Below are 15,456 nucleotides of genomic sequence, written 5' to 3' on the forward strand. Positions count from 1 at the left end.
AAAAAACAAAACATTTTTATTTTTATTTTTCAAAATTTTGGCAGGGTTTTGATACTTTTTGGACTTTTGGTTTTATTTTTCTAAAAAGTAGTTATCTCCCTACACTGCTATTTTTCTCTTCTTTTTTTTTTTCACAATTTATCTTAAAAATTGATGATTACAGAAGCCGGTCAGCATGCAGATCTGAAGCAATGCAAATCAAACAGGATGCAGCAGGATGGTCTTTTTCTATTTCAGGTTGCTAGTCCTAGACGGACCCAACCCCTGTGTTGAGTCCCCTAAGTCAAATGCAACGTGATGCAAATAAGCGTTCCTACTAGGGATCCGGCATGAAGTCACGTTATTCTATGTTCAAAACCTGGGTCGGTGTTCTAGACAGTGTACCCGAGCGGACAACTCGAGCTGAGGAAGGAGCTCCTTTCCGGGAACCAAAAGGCCAGCCGGCTTAGAAACTTTCCGAGCCTCTTTTATTCAGGGTATGACACTAACAGAATAGGGAGTCTCAACCAGTAAGCACATCCCCGGAGGTAAGAAGAGAAGGTTTCGGCACAGTTTATATGTACAGTTCAAATAATATCAAAGCAGTAACAAGCATCATTTTGCACATTTAGGCCAAAACATGTAATAAGATCAGATAATAAATAAAGCCAAATATAACAATTCATCTAAGCTCGAATTTCTAACCCTGAACCAGTGGTTCTGGGTTTACCAATTCCCCAGCAGAGTCGTCAGAGCTGTCACACCAGCTTTTTCCGCCCCCGCGAGGGGCGTAGGAGTTTTTTCCAATTAAAGGACAATCAAAACGGGATTTGTTTATTTATTTCAGAGTCGCCACTTGGGAGATTTAGGGTGTCCCAAGTCACCAATTTTAATCCCGAATCGAGGAAAAGAATGACTCCATATTACAGTCTGCGTACCAGAAATCCGGATAAGGAATTCTGTTAACCCGGGAGAAGGTGTTAGGCATTCCCGAGTTCCGTGGTTCTAGCACGGTCGCTCAACTGTCATATTTGGCTTGATTATCTGATTTAATACATGTTGAACCTATGTGCAAAATTTAACTTTTAACCGCTTTTATCATTATTCTTATTATTATTTTATACAAGAATTGCAACGTCGTGAAAATGCGTCAATAAATCTCCCAAGTGGCGACTCTGAAATAAATAAACAAATCCCGTTTTGATTGTCCTTTAATTGGAAAAAACTCCTACGCCCCTCGCGGGGGCGGAAAAAGGTGGTGTGACAGCTCTGGCGACTCTGCTGGGGAATTGGTAAACCCAGAACCACTGGTTCAGGGTTAGAAATTCGAGCTTAGATGAATTGTTATATTTGGCTTTATTTATTATCTGATCTTATTACATATGGCATCTATGGAATAACGTATACAAGAAATTCAAAAAGAGCCATGCCAAGTTGAGTGAGATATACTTCTCGATGGCAAAAGCATACACACAAACTGAATTTGATAGTCTGATGGAGAAGGTTGAGAAGGTAGATATTAGGGTGAAAGAATACTTAGAGTTAGCTGGTTACGAAAAGTGGGCTAGGTTGTATGCACCTGTTAACAGGGGATGGACAATGACGTCAAATATCGCTGAGTCAATCAATGCAGCACTAGTTTCAGCAAGGGAATTGCCAATATATGACTTCCTCGAAGAAGTTAGGAAGATGTTTGGTCGTTGGAATTGTAGTAACCGTAAAGAAGCTACTCAGACATACAAGACACTTGGGAAAAAATACCAGGAAATGCTGGAGTTGAATGAGGCCATGTGTACCCGTATGACTGTAAGTTAATTTTTTATGGCATTGTTGTATACAACTGAATACATTTTTTTAGGCAGAACTACCCGTTAATTTTTATGAATATTTGCTTGAACTAGTAAATAATATAGATGAATACAGGTAAATACATGTTATTATTAAGACTGTATGCACGTGATAATGATTACAATGGAATTCAGGTGATTGATACAGTTTAAATTGATTGGAAATACCTAAATACAGTTGCTAAAAAAAGGTTGAATACAAATGCATACAAATGCAGACTGTAGAGTAATACAGTTGAATACAGTTGCATACAGTTGCTGGAATCAGCTGAATTTAACTGAAATTGGATGAAGTTGCAATTTTTGAAGTTGATAGTAACCATTTAACTCAGTAGTATATATTTGTTAATTCATGTAAATGTGTTCAAAACTTATATTTCTGTTTTTAAATGTATGTGGTACCCTCAACTGAATACTTACATACTGTTAACGATGGTGGGAGGAATTACACAGTCTGCCTGCTCGAGAGAAAATGTGTTTGTGGGAGATTCCAAATTGATGAATTGTCATGCCCACATGCCTGGGCTGTATTGAAGAGCAAGTTTTTAATGCCTGAAGAATATTGCTCTAGCTATTACAAGCCAAGTACAATTGTAATGACATACGATGTGCCAGTGTACCCGCTACCGGACAAAAATGACTGGAATATACCAGAGCATGTTGCAGAGGAGGTTGTACTACCACCCAAATGGAAAAGACCTCCTGGAAAGCCAAAGAAGAAGCGCGACAAAAAATTAAGTGAATTGTTGTTGCCGAAAAATCAACATTCATGTAGCATATGTGGGCAGAGAGGACATAACAAGCGAACTTGTAGGAATTCTCCACGTAATAAATAGTTGTATTCTGACATGTATTGGTGACTCGACAATTTCTCAACACTTATTATGACATTATCAGCTATAATGAATTCTTTTTTCGAAGTAATATATTGTGGAATGACTTTCGTTAATATTTTCTGAATTTATTTAGTTGAAGTATTTTTATATATATAAATATATATGATTTGGCTGTGAGAGTATCTTAGTATAGTTGAATACAACTATATCAATTCCTTAATACAGGTGAATACAACATGTTGAACATAGTTGAATATAGGTTTATAATACAGTTTAATTCAATTGACTTTGGAGGAATACAATGTAATACAGTTGAATACAGATCTGGACAGCTGGTTGAAACAGTTAAATTTAACTAACATTGGATGAATATAGGTAATTCAATTGTTCAATACATTTGAATACAACATGTTCAATAATGTTGAATATAGGTTAATACTACAGTTCAATTAAATTGACTATAGCTGAATACATATGAAATCAGAGAAAAATACAGCTGAATACAGTTGAATAATACAACTAAATACAAGTTAATCAATATAACTTGTATTGTTTCTAGTCAATTCAAAGTTACATCTGAATGGATGCAGCTGAATATACTTGCATACCAACTGTAGACAACCGATAAATACACTTTAATACAACTGAATTGAACTGAATAATATAGATTAATACAATAAGCTAAACAGAATAATACAACTAAATACAACTGCTTAATACTGTAAGATAAAGCTGATCTTATGCAGCTGAATACAATTCAAAAATTGGCATTAACAAAAATCATTCAGCATACATAAATTTTCAGAAATTGTAACTAACATGTGCGTTAACTAAAACCTGTTCAGGCAAACTTAACCAAATTTCAGCATGTAAGTAAATAGCATCTACGACCAAAACCACTACAATCAGTATCATTGTTCAAGCTAAACTCAAAAAAAAACCTAAAGTTATTCTAAAACTATCTGCATCTTTGCCTCCGACTCAGAGATTTGCCTTTCAATCTTTGAAGGTGCTTCACTCTCGCTTATTGCATCAGCATCTATCTTGCGCATAACATAGTCTCATAACAGAGCACCATATCTTTGACGGAGAAGAGTGGCATCAAATGGTGTTTTTTGTGTAATCTCTCCAATAGTGCTCAGAAACTCCGCGAAGGCTGCAACATGCACTCCACAATCCCTAAACAATAATTGATTGAAACAGAATATAAAATAATTAATCCATATACAGTGTATAAAACATATAAGAATGATGATTGGATACTTACATGCTGCACGCTTTCTGTTGAGGCAGATTTGGAACGAAGATAACTTCAAAAGGTTCGTTATGATCCTTGTTTGTGTATGCGGGATAAGCATACCAGTCAATGCCTTGACTATCTCTGTAAAAGCCACTAATTGACAGATACAGAGGTAATAACTTAGCTAGCTTTAAAATCTCAGAGACTACGTATGCATCATGACCGGAAGACGTGTACGAGTCGTACACTTTGATACATCTATCTTTGAAAGTCACAACAACCAACACCCAATGAAGTTTTTCCTTCAAGTTCACTGGTATCAAGACATTATCCACTGTATGCCAGGGTACATTAGCATGCAATCTGTAGCCCCTAATATACTCACATACAACATCTTCTTGTTTTGCTACATTAGCATTACTATCTGTATCTTCATACCTGTCATATATTTCATCTATTCTTGTCTTGAATATACAATCAACAGTAGTAAACGTGAAGTCCCTATGCTGATTGTACTTTCCCATCTTTCGCAAATAGTATAATATGACATCCATATGTAATAAACAAAAGAGGTTGGTAGATAGTGTGAGTTTATTTGCTTGAACTAAGAAATAATATATATGAATACCTCAATACAGATGCTAAAAAAAGTTGAATACAAATGAATACAGAAAAAAGAGGAATACACTGTAATACAGGTGAATACAACTGTATTCAGCTTATGGACTACAGTTGAATTCAACTGACATTGAATGAATACAACTAATTCAATTCCTTAATATAGGTGAATACAACATGTAGAATAGTTGAATATAGGTTAATAACACAGTTCAATTCAACTGACTTTGGTAGAATACACTATAATACAGTTGAATACAGATCTGGACAGCTGGTTGAAACAGTTGAATTTAACTGACATTGGATGAATACAGGTAATTCAATTGTTCAATACAGTTGAATACAACAGTTTCAATAAAGTTAACTATAGGTTAATAATACAGTTCAATTCAATTGACTGTAGCTGAATACATAGGAAATCAGAGAAAAATACAGTTGAATACAGCTGAATAATACAACTAAATACAAGTTAATAAAACAACATGTCATTATTTAAAGATAAGATTATCATTTTTGGGAAAGACTCACATTGTCATCCCATAACTTCCTGTAAATGGATAGAAGGTAAAACCAGTTTTTGGAATCAACTTGATCAACTCCAAAATCCAATGGAATGTGAAGTATAGACTTGTTTTTCTTGTAATGGTCGTCGAGATTACCTCTACAAGTATGATATAAAACTCATTATGTACATACCTTAAAAAAATGAAAACATAATACAATGAACGGGGGAAAACTCACTTCTGATCATGTCTTGCTAGAAGACCTTCACGAACCCACTTGTCATATTCTTGAATGAGTAACATAGGATGTGGACCCGTTATTGGATCTTCCTCAAACGGGTGTCTTTTTTCAAAGATGGGTGTAAACTTTACAGAGGAACATGCTGTAAATTGTATTTGTGTTTATGGACTACTATAAATGAATCAATCACGATGAATGCTGATTATTACGTTTGTAAAATCACTTACCTCCTGAGTCGAAGTTAGACTGATAAGGCGAAGAGTTCCATCTACTTGGTCGCCTATTTCGTTGAGGTTGCACTGGTGTGGCTTCATCTTTTTTTGCACTTGCGTGAACAACTATTCTAGTTTCTGGAATTTGACTGGGTAGAAACTTGTCGTCCAGTTCAAATTGAGAAACATAGAATTCTTTAGATACATCCTCTTGGTTTGTGGTAGATGGTATGATGGACGGTACCTCTGAAATAGTTTTCTGGTAGTTGTATGTATCATTGTTAGCATGGTAACTTAATGTTAGAAAAAAGATTAAATACATATAAGTAGCTAGTATACATTACAGAAAATGCAGATTAACCAAGCAGAATACATGTAAATACAGTTGAAATAAAAATAAATACGGCAGTTTAAAGTGATATTACAGATTAAGTGTAACACAGTTATGAATACATTTAAAAAAATATGCTCAATATGTTAAGATTTAAAAGTCAGAATACATATATATAGAGCTGAATAACAGTTAAATACATCAGTAAAATGGCTAGATTAAAACATATATGAATACAGCTAAATACATATGTTCAATATGATAACTGCTTTTATACCTCATTATTATCTCCGACATCTGTGTCAATGCCACCATCATGTCTCACTATGGGTTCAGTTTGCTGATTTTGTTGAAGTTGGTCTGAAAGCATCTTGAAGTTATCATTGATCAATGTCCTTAGAGACTTGAACTCTCCAACAACCTTAACAGTACAAAATAGTTAGAAAAATACTAAAACACATAGCTATCAAACTTTATTGATTAATCGGTGGGTAAATACTCACGTATTCTTTGAATGATTTTAGGTCTTTCCTCAAAAAAGATACTTCCTCATTTTGGCCTTCTGGGAGCTGATGGTCATGGGAGCTGATGGTCATGCACAAGTTTATGTTCAATGTCAGAAACACAAACAGGAGGGACTTTGGGCTGATATTCTGGTTCTTTTGTAGGAATCTTGGGTTGTTCCTTGACCTTCTTATGTGGCGGTGATGAAGATGGACCAACACTTTCAACATGTTTCTTCTTAGATTGAAGATTGGGTGTAGGAGAAAAGTCATCTGTATCCTGTCCCAATTTGTCTGAATGCGCAGGAGTAGGTATTTTCTCAATATCGGCGCACACTTGAGGAATCTGAAAAGCAGCAAGCTCTATATCTAGAGGAGTGATGTCCTTGAACACAATCTGTGAACAAAAATAAGTTATGACTTACAAAAAACATATTAATCATAACTGTATAATGTTATATTCAGGTGTATTTAACTCTGTTGTATTTAGAATGTATTAAAATGTATTAATATGTATGCAAGTATTCATGTATATAAGCTTATGAATCCAATGTATATTACAGTAGGCTTCCCTCTAACTGAATGCAAATGTATGCAAATTATAGATGTATTTGTGTTCAATTATCTTCAGAATATTGATAACATTTGTATATTACCGTGTTTCCGGTGTCTTTAAGCATGCCGTTCGTCAGATAAGAAAATGTTTGCTGATTTCCGATGGTTCTCCAATTGAGTATTCTGGGGACCACGTCGCAGACTCGGACTGCAATTTTGGAATCAACAGAAGAACAACACTCATAAAACCACACCTGCATAGCTAGGGGCATCCCAGCTATCCTGTAATACTTCTTCAAAGCATCCATCTTCTTGCTAATCGAGTTTGTCAACAACTCAAATGCTTTAATACCCCAATGATATTCAGAATAGCGCCCACTCTCTACTAAGTCAAAATCTAGCCTCGGTATAGTTGCACTATTCTTCTCAGATGAAAATATAAAGGTGTGGATGAAATACAACAAAGATATCTTCAAAGCATCCTCATCATTGTCGGGGCCCCATGCCTTGTCATTGAAGCATTGTCTCAAGTGTTTCTTCTTTACAATATTAGCACTTCCAAAATAAGTCGCAATAAGCCGGTTAGGAGGAGTTTCACTAAACTCAAAATCTTCATCTTTACCTACACATTTGAGGCCAGTCACAAGCGCAAACTCCCTTAATGTGAAATGTAATTCAGTACCATTGACGTATACTGCAAATACATTGTTTGGAGTGTCGTTTAACTGTCGAGCCATGAAGCATCTGAAGAGTTGATGTTGAACATCAAATCGCTTCATTTGAAGAAATGAGCCAAAGCATGTATTGCCGAATTGTTGGAACTGATCGGGAGTAAGCTTATCTTTTAGCTGGGATACTATATCAGTGTTACTGTAACTACTAATATGGGGTGCTAATTTTGGCTGGTTTTTCACAAACAAATCAATTCCCTGCAATGAACATTGAAAGATACATGTTAATACAGATGAATACATTGCAAAAATACATATTAAGATTTTTTGGAATACATGTAAGACATGATACAGTGACAAAGCCAAATGCATGTCAGACAACTACAAACACTTACAGAAGACTAGATACAGTGACAAGGCTAAATATATGCTAACATACTTTGTAACATACAGATATAATACAAAATATTTAAGATGAATACAACTGAATTACATATGAATGCATATGAATACATTTGAGGTCAAACTGGACAATTGAATTATCGCAAATATACATTAGCAAACGCTAAATACACATGAATACATATGAATACAGGTAAGATTACATTAAAAATGAACTGTTGGAAACAACCAAATACATATGAATACATAAACATACTATAGAAGAAACAGAATACACTATACAAAAAGGTACAAAAATACAAGAAGATACATATGAATACAACAGAATACATGTAACAAATACCAATTACCTTTTGGTTTTTTGAATATTTCATAGGTTTTTTCCTCTTTGAGCTAACTTGATTTTTGGTTTCTTTTGAAGCTTCATCAACTTGGACTTCTTTCAACTTGTCATTGTGTAATTTACTTCTTCTTTCATCAACTTTGGATGCTGATAAACCTGCAAAATCTTTCTCCGCTTGAGTCAGTTGCAACGAGAAAGAGGGCCCATCAAAATAGAGAATTTTGGTGGGTATACTTCTGGGTAGTCTGTTGAGTTGCGTTGCATCCGACATTAGAGAGAACTCAAAGAATCCTGGTGATTAACAATACAAATGGAAGATATATCAGAAAATTGTGTAAATTCGCTAAAAAAACTTATAGAAACAAACTAATGAAAAAGCAATTTCGAAGTAGTTGAATTACCTACGGGGAGAAGATTTCCAAAATACAACTGTGAAGCTTGCGAAGAAGAATGGCGTGTGGGGCGATAATGGCGGAGGAGGATTTTTGAAGTGTATGGAACATGTGTTTGTGGGAGAAGAGGGAAAAGTGTATTGAAGAAGAGAGAGAAAAGCTGATGATAGGAGATATACACAAATTAGGTGAGAGAAAATAAAAAAAATGAGATAGAAAAATATTTTGTAGCATATATTAAGCCTTAATTTTAGGATGAAACTAAATTTAATTTTTTTGCTATAAACTAAAAAGGGTATTTATAGAATGTAATATTTTAAAAGGGTATTTATAGAATATAAATAGGGTACTAACCTATTCTATAGGTGGTAAAATTTCCTTTAAGTTAACACCTGTGCTAAAGGCTAAAAAATCCGGATGAACAGTTAAAAAGTTGCTACGACTGAAAATTTGCAGGTGCGTTTTTCAGATCAAAACATATTTCTTACTAAAAAGTCAAAAATAAAAGGAAAAAGTAGAAGTACGAATAATGGGTAGAACTAGGGGTGTTCATAAAAATCCGAAAAATCGAACCAAACAGACAAAAAATCCGATACTTTTTAGGTTTGGTTTGATTTTGGTTTTGAATTTTAAAAATCAATTAAATTTGGTTGGGTTTTGGTTTTAATAAAAAATAACCGGAAAAAAACGAACCAAACCGACTATAAAAGTAGTTATTTAAATTTACTATTACACCTATACATATGTATTTTTATATAAAGTTTCTAAAATTTTATCGTACATATTAGTCATTTGTATTTTTAGTCTAGTTCTTTGCTATTATAATAATCTAATTCTTTGCCTTTACATTCTAGTTTGATTGGTAGTTTTCTTTTGATAAGTACAAGAATTTATTTCATGATAAAAATAATAAATTTTTAATTAAGTACTTAAATTATTCATCACTATTTAATTCAATTATCATCAATATATCTTAGTAAATGATAGATTTCTCAAAGAACAATTGATTTGATAGTGTTACATTGAAAATATAGTCGTCGGAATATGTATTTGGTAGTGTATGTCTCATATTTAAGAAAAAAACCAATAAAATAACCGAAAAAACTGACAAAAACCGAATCGATAAAAAACCGACTTGATTGCTTTGGTTTGGTTCCAATATTTGAAAAACCAACCTACTTGATTTGGTTTCTTTTTAGGAAAAAACCGACCCAAACCGAACCATGAACACCCCTAAGTAGAACATATATGCATTCCCTGAAAGGAAAATGCAACAAGAGCACCCATGCAAAGCGCGCCAATTGGCGACAAGAACGAGCAGGACATCCAACTCAATTCCGGTCTTCCTTGAATACTTACTCTTCACCTTAAAATAAGAAAAATATTTTTGCAGATATCAATTTTAGTAGTTTCCGAATATACACTAATGATCTACTGTAGGATGTGGTAAGGACAATATAGGTCCTTTTGCTTTTACGATGGTATGAGAATTATGTGGCGGCTGTTATAAGAGAGTAGCACAGCAATGTAAAAACAGATTCTTTCTTTAGCCAATGTGTTGTCGTAACAACAATCATGCGGGGCAACAAGGTGTTCAGTTCATGTCATAAAAGAAAAAGGAAATAAAGCCGCCAACAATTTATCCACTACATCACCATAAAACTTCAAGTAGAAGGGACATGTGAAGCTCAGTTAAATAACCTACTTCTTGGCAGCCTTCTTCTTGGTACTGGGGTTAGTAATCTGTGGCTTTGGATGCTTTTCGGCCTCACTTGGGTCCAACCAACTCAGAGGGTGGCGATTGTAGACTGGCCAGTTAGGAATGGTGACTAGCGCTGTAAAGACAACACCACCAGCGTATACTAACAGCATGATCTGAAACGAACCCAACACATAGCCTGTGATGAATGCTACAACAGCAAAGCTCACCAGCAGTATCTGCATTAATTGCTCCACCAGCTTTTGTCCTTGCCAATCCATCTGAAAATAGACAGCCAAGAAAGGGTAAATTGCACACAATTAGTATAAATTAAGCATAACAAGATTCTTTTATTTATACTTGATCGAATCTCAGCTCCTGGTGGGGTCAAATGAACCTTCCAAGAAAATATTATCTTTCTATTCATTCTACTTATCAAAGCATCTGAGCACCCAACCCAAAACCTTAAAGCAATGGGTGTGGAGTAGCCTAAGGCCATTTACACCCCGTTGGAAACCCTTACACAACCGATGAGGGCCAAGTGCTATATTTTCTCTTACACAAATTCACTTCGTAAAATAAGAAATGGTGTCACAATGAAAATAAAAACTGCAAGATCAGCAGGTCGTAGAGAAATTCAGCACCAAAGATCACTACAGCTCCTTCTACAATATGAAGCTGTGTTCTTTTAGGTCAATCAATGACAGAGGTAGATGCAACACATAAACAGTGGTGTACGTGCAACTACTGCCTTAGATTTGATTTTTTTTTTTTTTTTTTTTTGAAAAGGTAAGGACTTGAATATACACACAACTAAGTGCACCCCGGCTTTGGTTGGAGTTGAAATATTTGTATAATAATAACCCTGAATCCTAAACTATTTAAAAAAGACAATATGTATATAAGAACCGTAACAAAATGAATTTAAATTATGAACATACATTTAAAAATGTGCACACAATATGTGTATATATCAAGAAGTACACGCAATATGCATATAAACCATAGAATCCACCTTTGGGACCCGCCCATTGATACACAAATCCATACCCCTTCCCATTCAATTGCAACCAGAGATACCATTTTCTCGAAAAAGCAGCGAATAAAATGAATCTCGACCTATACATAACAAAAGTACTGCAGAAAATGAAAAGATTCAACCAATTGGCCTGCTTTTCTCCTTCAAGTATTGGAAGAGAAAACGTTTGATAATATTCATACAATCAAAGCCCAAAAATCAATCAAAATAAGGAAATATCCCAAAACATACTAAAAACTCAAAGAAAATTAAACCCTAATGAATTGTGTATCAATCAGTCACTTACTTCTCAATCCCAAAGACTACCTATATATATAAATCCTATACATCAATTTCCTTCCAAAAATATTTCTTTCACTGCAAATAAGGGTTTACTAACATTACAGTTCTTTAAATCTCAAAGTCATCTTACTCGGGGTTAAATCTGTTTTTAAAAGCAGCAACCGAATAGATCACACTCACTCGCACACGCACTCACCTAAAACCCAATCTGTGAGCTAAAAACATTTGAAATCAATACCGAGTTTCAAAAAGGGGAAAGAATAATAGAAATCAATAAATATTTGTCAGCTAATTTTTTTTTTTCTTTCTATTTGGGCGCTTGAATTCCAATTAGGATCCTCTTTATGCAAATTAGGGTTCACATTAATTAAAGTTCTTTGAATCTCACACTTAACAGGAGCAATCCAATAGAATACGTGTATACACACACATATATATATATATATATATATATATATATAAACAACAGCGATCCGGGTGGAGGTAAAGAGAAAGAGAGAGAGACTGACCGAGAAGCGAGCAATGCAGAGTCAAAATGACTGTCTGAAATTGTACACAAGAAGTAACCGTGTGAGAGTGAGCGATCTCAATGCTTTATATGTAGAAAAAAAGAAAAACTTGAATGTTGGTAACCGTACGATCTAGCTACAGTATTGCCGCAGTACCAAGATACAAGATATAGGGACCGTTGATCAAATGCAAATAGATATAGGGACCGTTGATCAATCGCAAAACCTTCTTCTTTTTTATTTTTTTTATTTTAACTTAACGATAGTGTTATCAGCTTGGGCCGTTAGTTTGTTTCATCGTGTCACGTTACTTCTCAACGGCGAGGTAATAATTCTTAAATCACATGTATACATATTCGTAACGGAAAAGGGCCAAATATATTAGGGTGAAATTCAAAAATAGTCAGATTTATAATTGGTCGTTCAAAAATAATCCAGTTTCGAAAGTAATCGAAATTTAGCCACTTTTCATGTAAAGATAAATTTGAGCGAAAATAGTATTCAAAACCCGAAAAATACGTCAGTATATTATGCTAGAGTTCCAGCATAAATATACTTGAACTCCAACATATTATACTGGAGTTTCAGGATAAGTATGCTGGAACTCCAGCATAATATGATGGAGTTCCAGCATAAGTACACTAGAACTCCAGCATAATATACTGGAGTTCCAGCAAGTATACCGGTCCAGCATAATATACTGGAGCTAGCAAAGTATACCGGTCCAGCATAATATGCTGGAGTTCATACACAGGTGCACCGAACTCTAGTATATTATGCTGGATCGGTCTCTGTTGCAGCACAATAGTGGCTATTTTTCATTAACTTGGTAAACGCTGGCTATTTTTGAATGACCAGTCCGAAAACTAGTTATACCGTGCTATTTTTTCACTTCTCTACTATTGAAATTTAAACTTGTCATTCGTTATACTATCAGTATATATTAACTCTTACCGTAATACTTTAATGCAAAATTACCCTTAATTTTAACAAAGGAACACATGACAGCTCAGAAATTAAAGGTCCAACTTCTATTTTAAAATCCCAAAATTTACCCATTATGCGACCCATATCCTCACTTAAATTATCCCTCCAATTAAAAAAAAATGGTTACCATCCTTTACTTTTTCATTTTTTCTATTTAAAGTGACATGATAACGCCCAACTATGCCTTTTAAAAGACAAAGCGATCGTTGCAAATATAATCCGGTTTTAAGTCCGGAATCGAATCCTCAGGGAACTAACCTATCTATTACACTTTCCAGCAATGTTATTATCAACTCAATCAATCTCTAGATGCAAGATTTTGATCAATAAAGATTGGGTTTTTGTTTAACGACTTCAACTACTTATTAAAAACCACAATAAGCTAAAACAAAGATAATTCAATGGTGAAAAGTTCTAGGGCAGTGATTTTCACAATTGCTAGTTTAAGTCTTGACTCGTCCGCTATAATCTCGCCGTAATACTCTATGAGGATTAAGAGTTATGGGCTATCGTAATTATCTCTCGATCAACTACGATAATTTACTAGAGCATTCTCTCGAACTACTCTAGCTGACTATGGGTATACAACTCTAGATTGTCCCACCAAAGTTTTGTTATCTCTAAACCCACTTTTAAGTTCAAGTAAAGAATCTCTTCAATTACCCAAAAGTGGTGTTGTTCAACAGCTATCTAACCCAATATTCTTTCTCAAGCAATATAAGGTGATTAGACACGATTAATCAAGGGCTCATTCAATTAATCACCATACAAAACATAGTTGAACAATCATATCATAAATCTGGCTCGATTATAACAACTTGAGTCAAAACTTCAACCAACAATTGGTTCGATCAACCCTAGATAATTGTTTAGCTACTCATAACAAAATAAGGAAGAACTACTAAATTGTTCATAATGTAAAATTGCAAGAATCAAAAAGAGATAGAAGAACTCTAATGTTTGGTTGATCTTCTCACACTTGTTCTTCCTCCAAAAGTAGTCTAAAATTAGCCTTTTTTCAGTTGGACGAATGTCTAAAGCTTATAAGGGTTTTACAAAAGTTTTCCCGAAATTATACTTTGGTCCACAACTTCCAGCGATTGAACAGTTCACCGCGGTCGTGGCCAACCGCGGTCAACCGCGGTGAACACTGAGCTTTCTGCCTCCTTGAATTAATCTGTCGCGGTTCACCGCGGTCGCGGTGGCCTTCTTGCCCGGACCATTTATGCTTCTTGATGTTCGGGTACTTCTCGAGTGAGCATTTTTCTTCACATTATCGCCTCCAAAACACTCCATGTTGCTTCCTCTCATATAATATTCCCTGCTAAACAAAAGAACACTATTTAGAGCTTTTTGTTGGCAATATATCTATAAAACAACAACAAAGTATGGTCATATTAAGGTGTAAATATCAACTATATAGCCTACTATCAACACCCCACACTTAAATCATTGCTAGTCCTCGAGCAATCCACCACACTCCATCAAAATTTCTTCCCTAAGCTTCTCCTTTAACAACTAACACCATGACCAATTTATAAAAATTTGCACCTAGTAGTGAACAACCTTTGCTCCAAGAGTCAAATCTTTTATATCATGCACATCCGCACTTACTCAAACTACTCTATACAAGAGTCAAGACTTACCTTTCCTTTACGAATCACATGCCCTCACATCACAAAAGAGAGTAGTTCCACATATAAATATAATTAAAACAAGTAGGAACTGAGATAGACAGAATTCGCTCACTCTCAAAAAGAAAGTTCACATGCCACAAAGATGCACCATAGGCTTGCCCGTAGTGTACTACTTTGCTAATTGAGCTCATTCAGTATAAGATCAATATGACTTTACTTGGTTGTAATGTAGGCTAAGGGACGGGTAGGATATATTTAGGTATAGTGACTAACCTCCCTAAGCACTTTTTAATACAATCACATTAACTTAAAGATCATAATTGTGCCAACCAGCACTCCACCTCATTTGTTTAACACATCCCCTTCCAATAAGTACAATTTTTACAAGCCACCACTTCTCCCTCATTCAGAATATTATTATTATTTTATTTTATTTTTCGTGGTGTTTTTTCTTTTATGCATCCAATTCTACCTCTTTTCTCTCTTTCAATGGTTCCACTCAAAAATCAAACTACCACCCCACACCTTTACTTTAGCATATTTCCATTACCGTTCAAGTGCTTATTGGGGGTAAAAGGGTTCAAACAGTCAGCTATTCAAACAATTGGGTAAGGTTCGCAATGTGGTTGC

The 15,456-nt window shown here is 34.8% G+C and overlaps 4 protein-coding genes across 4 annotated transcripts; 1 reads left to right on the forward strand and 3 right to left on the reverse strand.

Moving 5' to 3' along the window:
- Window positions 1–1,434: 1,434 nt before the first annotated feature.
- On the forward strand, window positions 1,435–3,021 carry LOC138883179 (uncharacterized). The gene is made up of 4 exons (XM_070163843.1): window positions 1,435–1,785; window positions 1,838–1,902; window positions 2,398–2,564; window positions 2,888–3,021. Exons 1-4 carry the CDS (start codon window positions 1,435–1,437, stop codon window positions 3,019–3,021), a joined length of 717 nt encoding a protein of 238 aa, XP_070019944.1.
- A 1,739-nt stretch (window positions 3,022–4,760) lies between these two features.
- Window positions 4,761–6,623, reverse strand: LOC138883180 (uncharacterized). Its single transcript, XM_070163844.1, has 6 exons — window positions 6,311–6,623; window positions 6,085–6,228; window positions 5,492–5,735; window positions 5,262–5,406; window positions 5,049–5,181; window positions 4,761–4,814 (listed from the first exon to the last, which is right to left on the reverse strand). Exons 1-6 carry the CDS (start codon window positions 6,581–6,583, stop codon window positions 4,761–4,763), a joined length of 993 nt encoding a protein of 330 aa, XP_070019945.1. The 5' UTR covers window positions 6,584–6,623.
- Window positions 6,624–6,927: 304 nt separating this feature from the next.
- Window positions 6,928–8,827, reverse strand: LOC138883181 (uncharacterized). Its single transcript, XM_070163845.1, has 3 exons — window positions 8,683–8,827; window positions 8,289–8,572; window positions 6,928–7,794 (listed from the first exon to the last, which is right to left on the reverse strand). Exons 2-3 carry the CDS (start codon window positions 8,550–8,552, stop codon window positions 6,928–6,930), a joined length of 1,131 nt encoding a protein of 376 aa, XP_070019946.1. The 5' UTR covers window positions 8,553–8,572; window positions 8,683–8,827.
- Window positions 8,828–10,201: 1,374 nt separating this feature from the next.
- LOC104247472 (signal peptidase complex subunit 1-like) lies at window positions 10,202–12,292 on the reverse strand. Its single transcript, XM_009803508.2, has 2 exons — window positions 12,203–12,292; window positions 10,202–10,653 (listed from the first exon to the last, which is right to left on the reverse strand). Exon 2 carries the CDS (start codon window positions 10,651–10,653, stop codon window positions 10,375–10,377), a length of 279 nt encoding a protein of 92 aa, XP_009801810.1. The 5' UTR covers window positions 12,203–12,292; the 3' UTR covers window positions 10,202–10,374.
- Between the last annotated feature and the right edge of the window lie 3,164 nt (window positions 12,293–15,456).

This window comes from Nicotiana sylvestris, chromosome 12, assembly GCF_000393655.2.
Source record: "Nicotiana sylvestris chromosome 12, ASM39365v2, whole genome shotgun sequence".
NCBI lineage: Eukaryota > Viridiplantae > Streptophyta > Magnoliopsida > Solanales > Solanaceae > Nicotiana > Nicotiana sylvestris.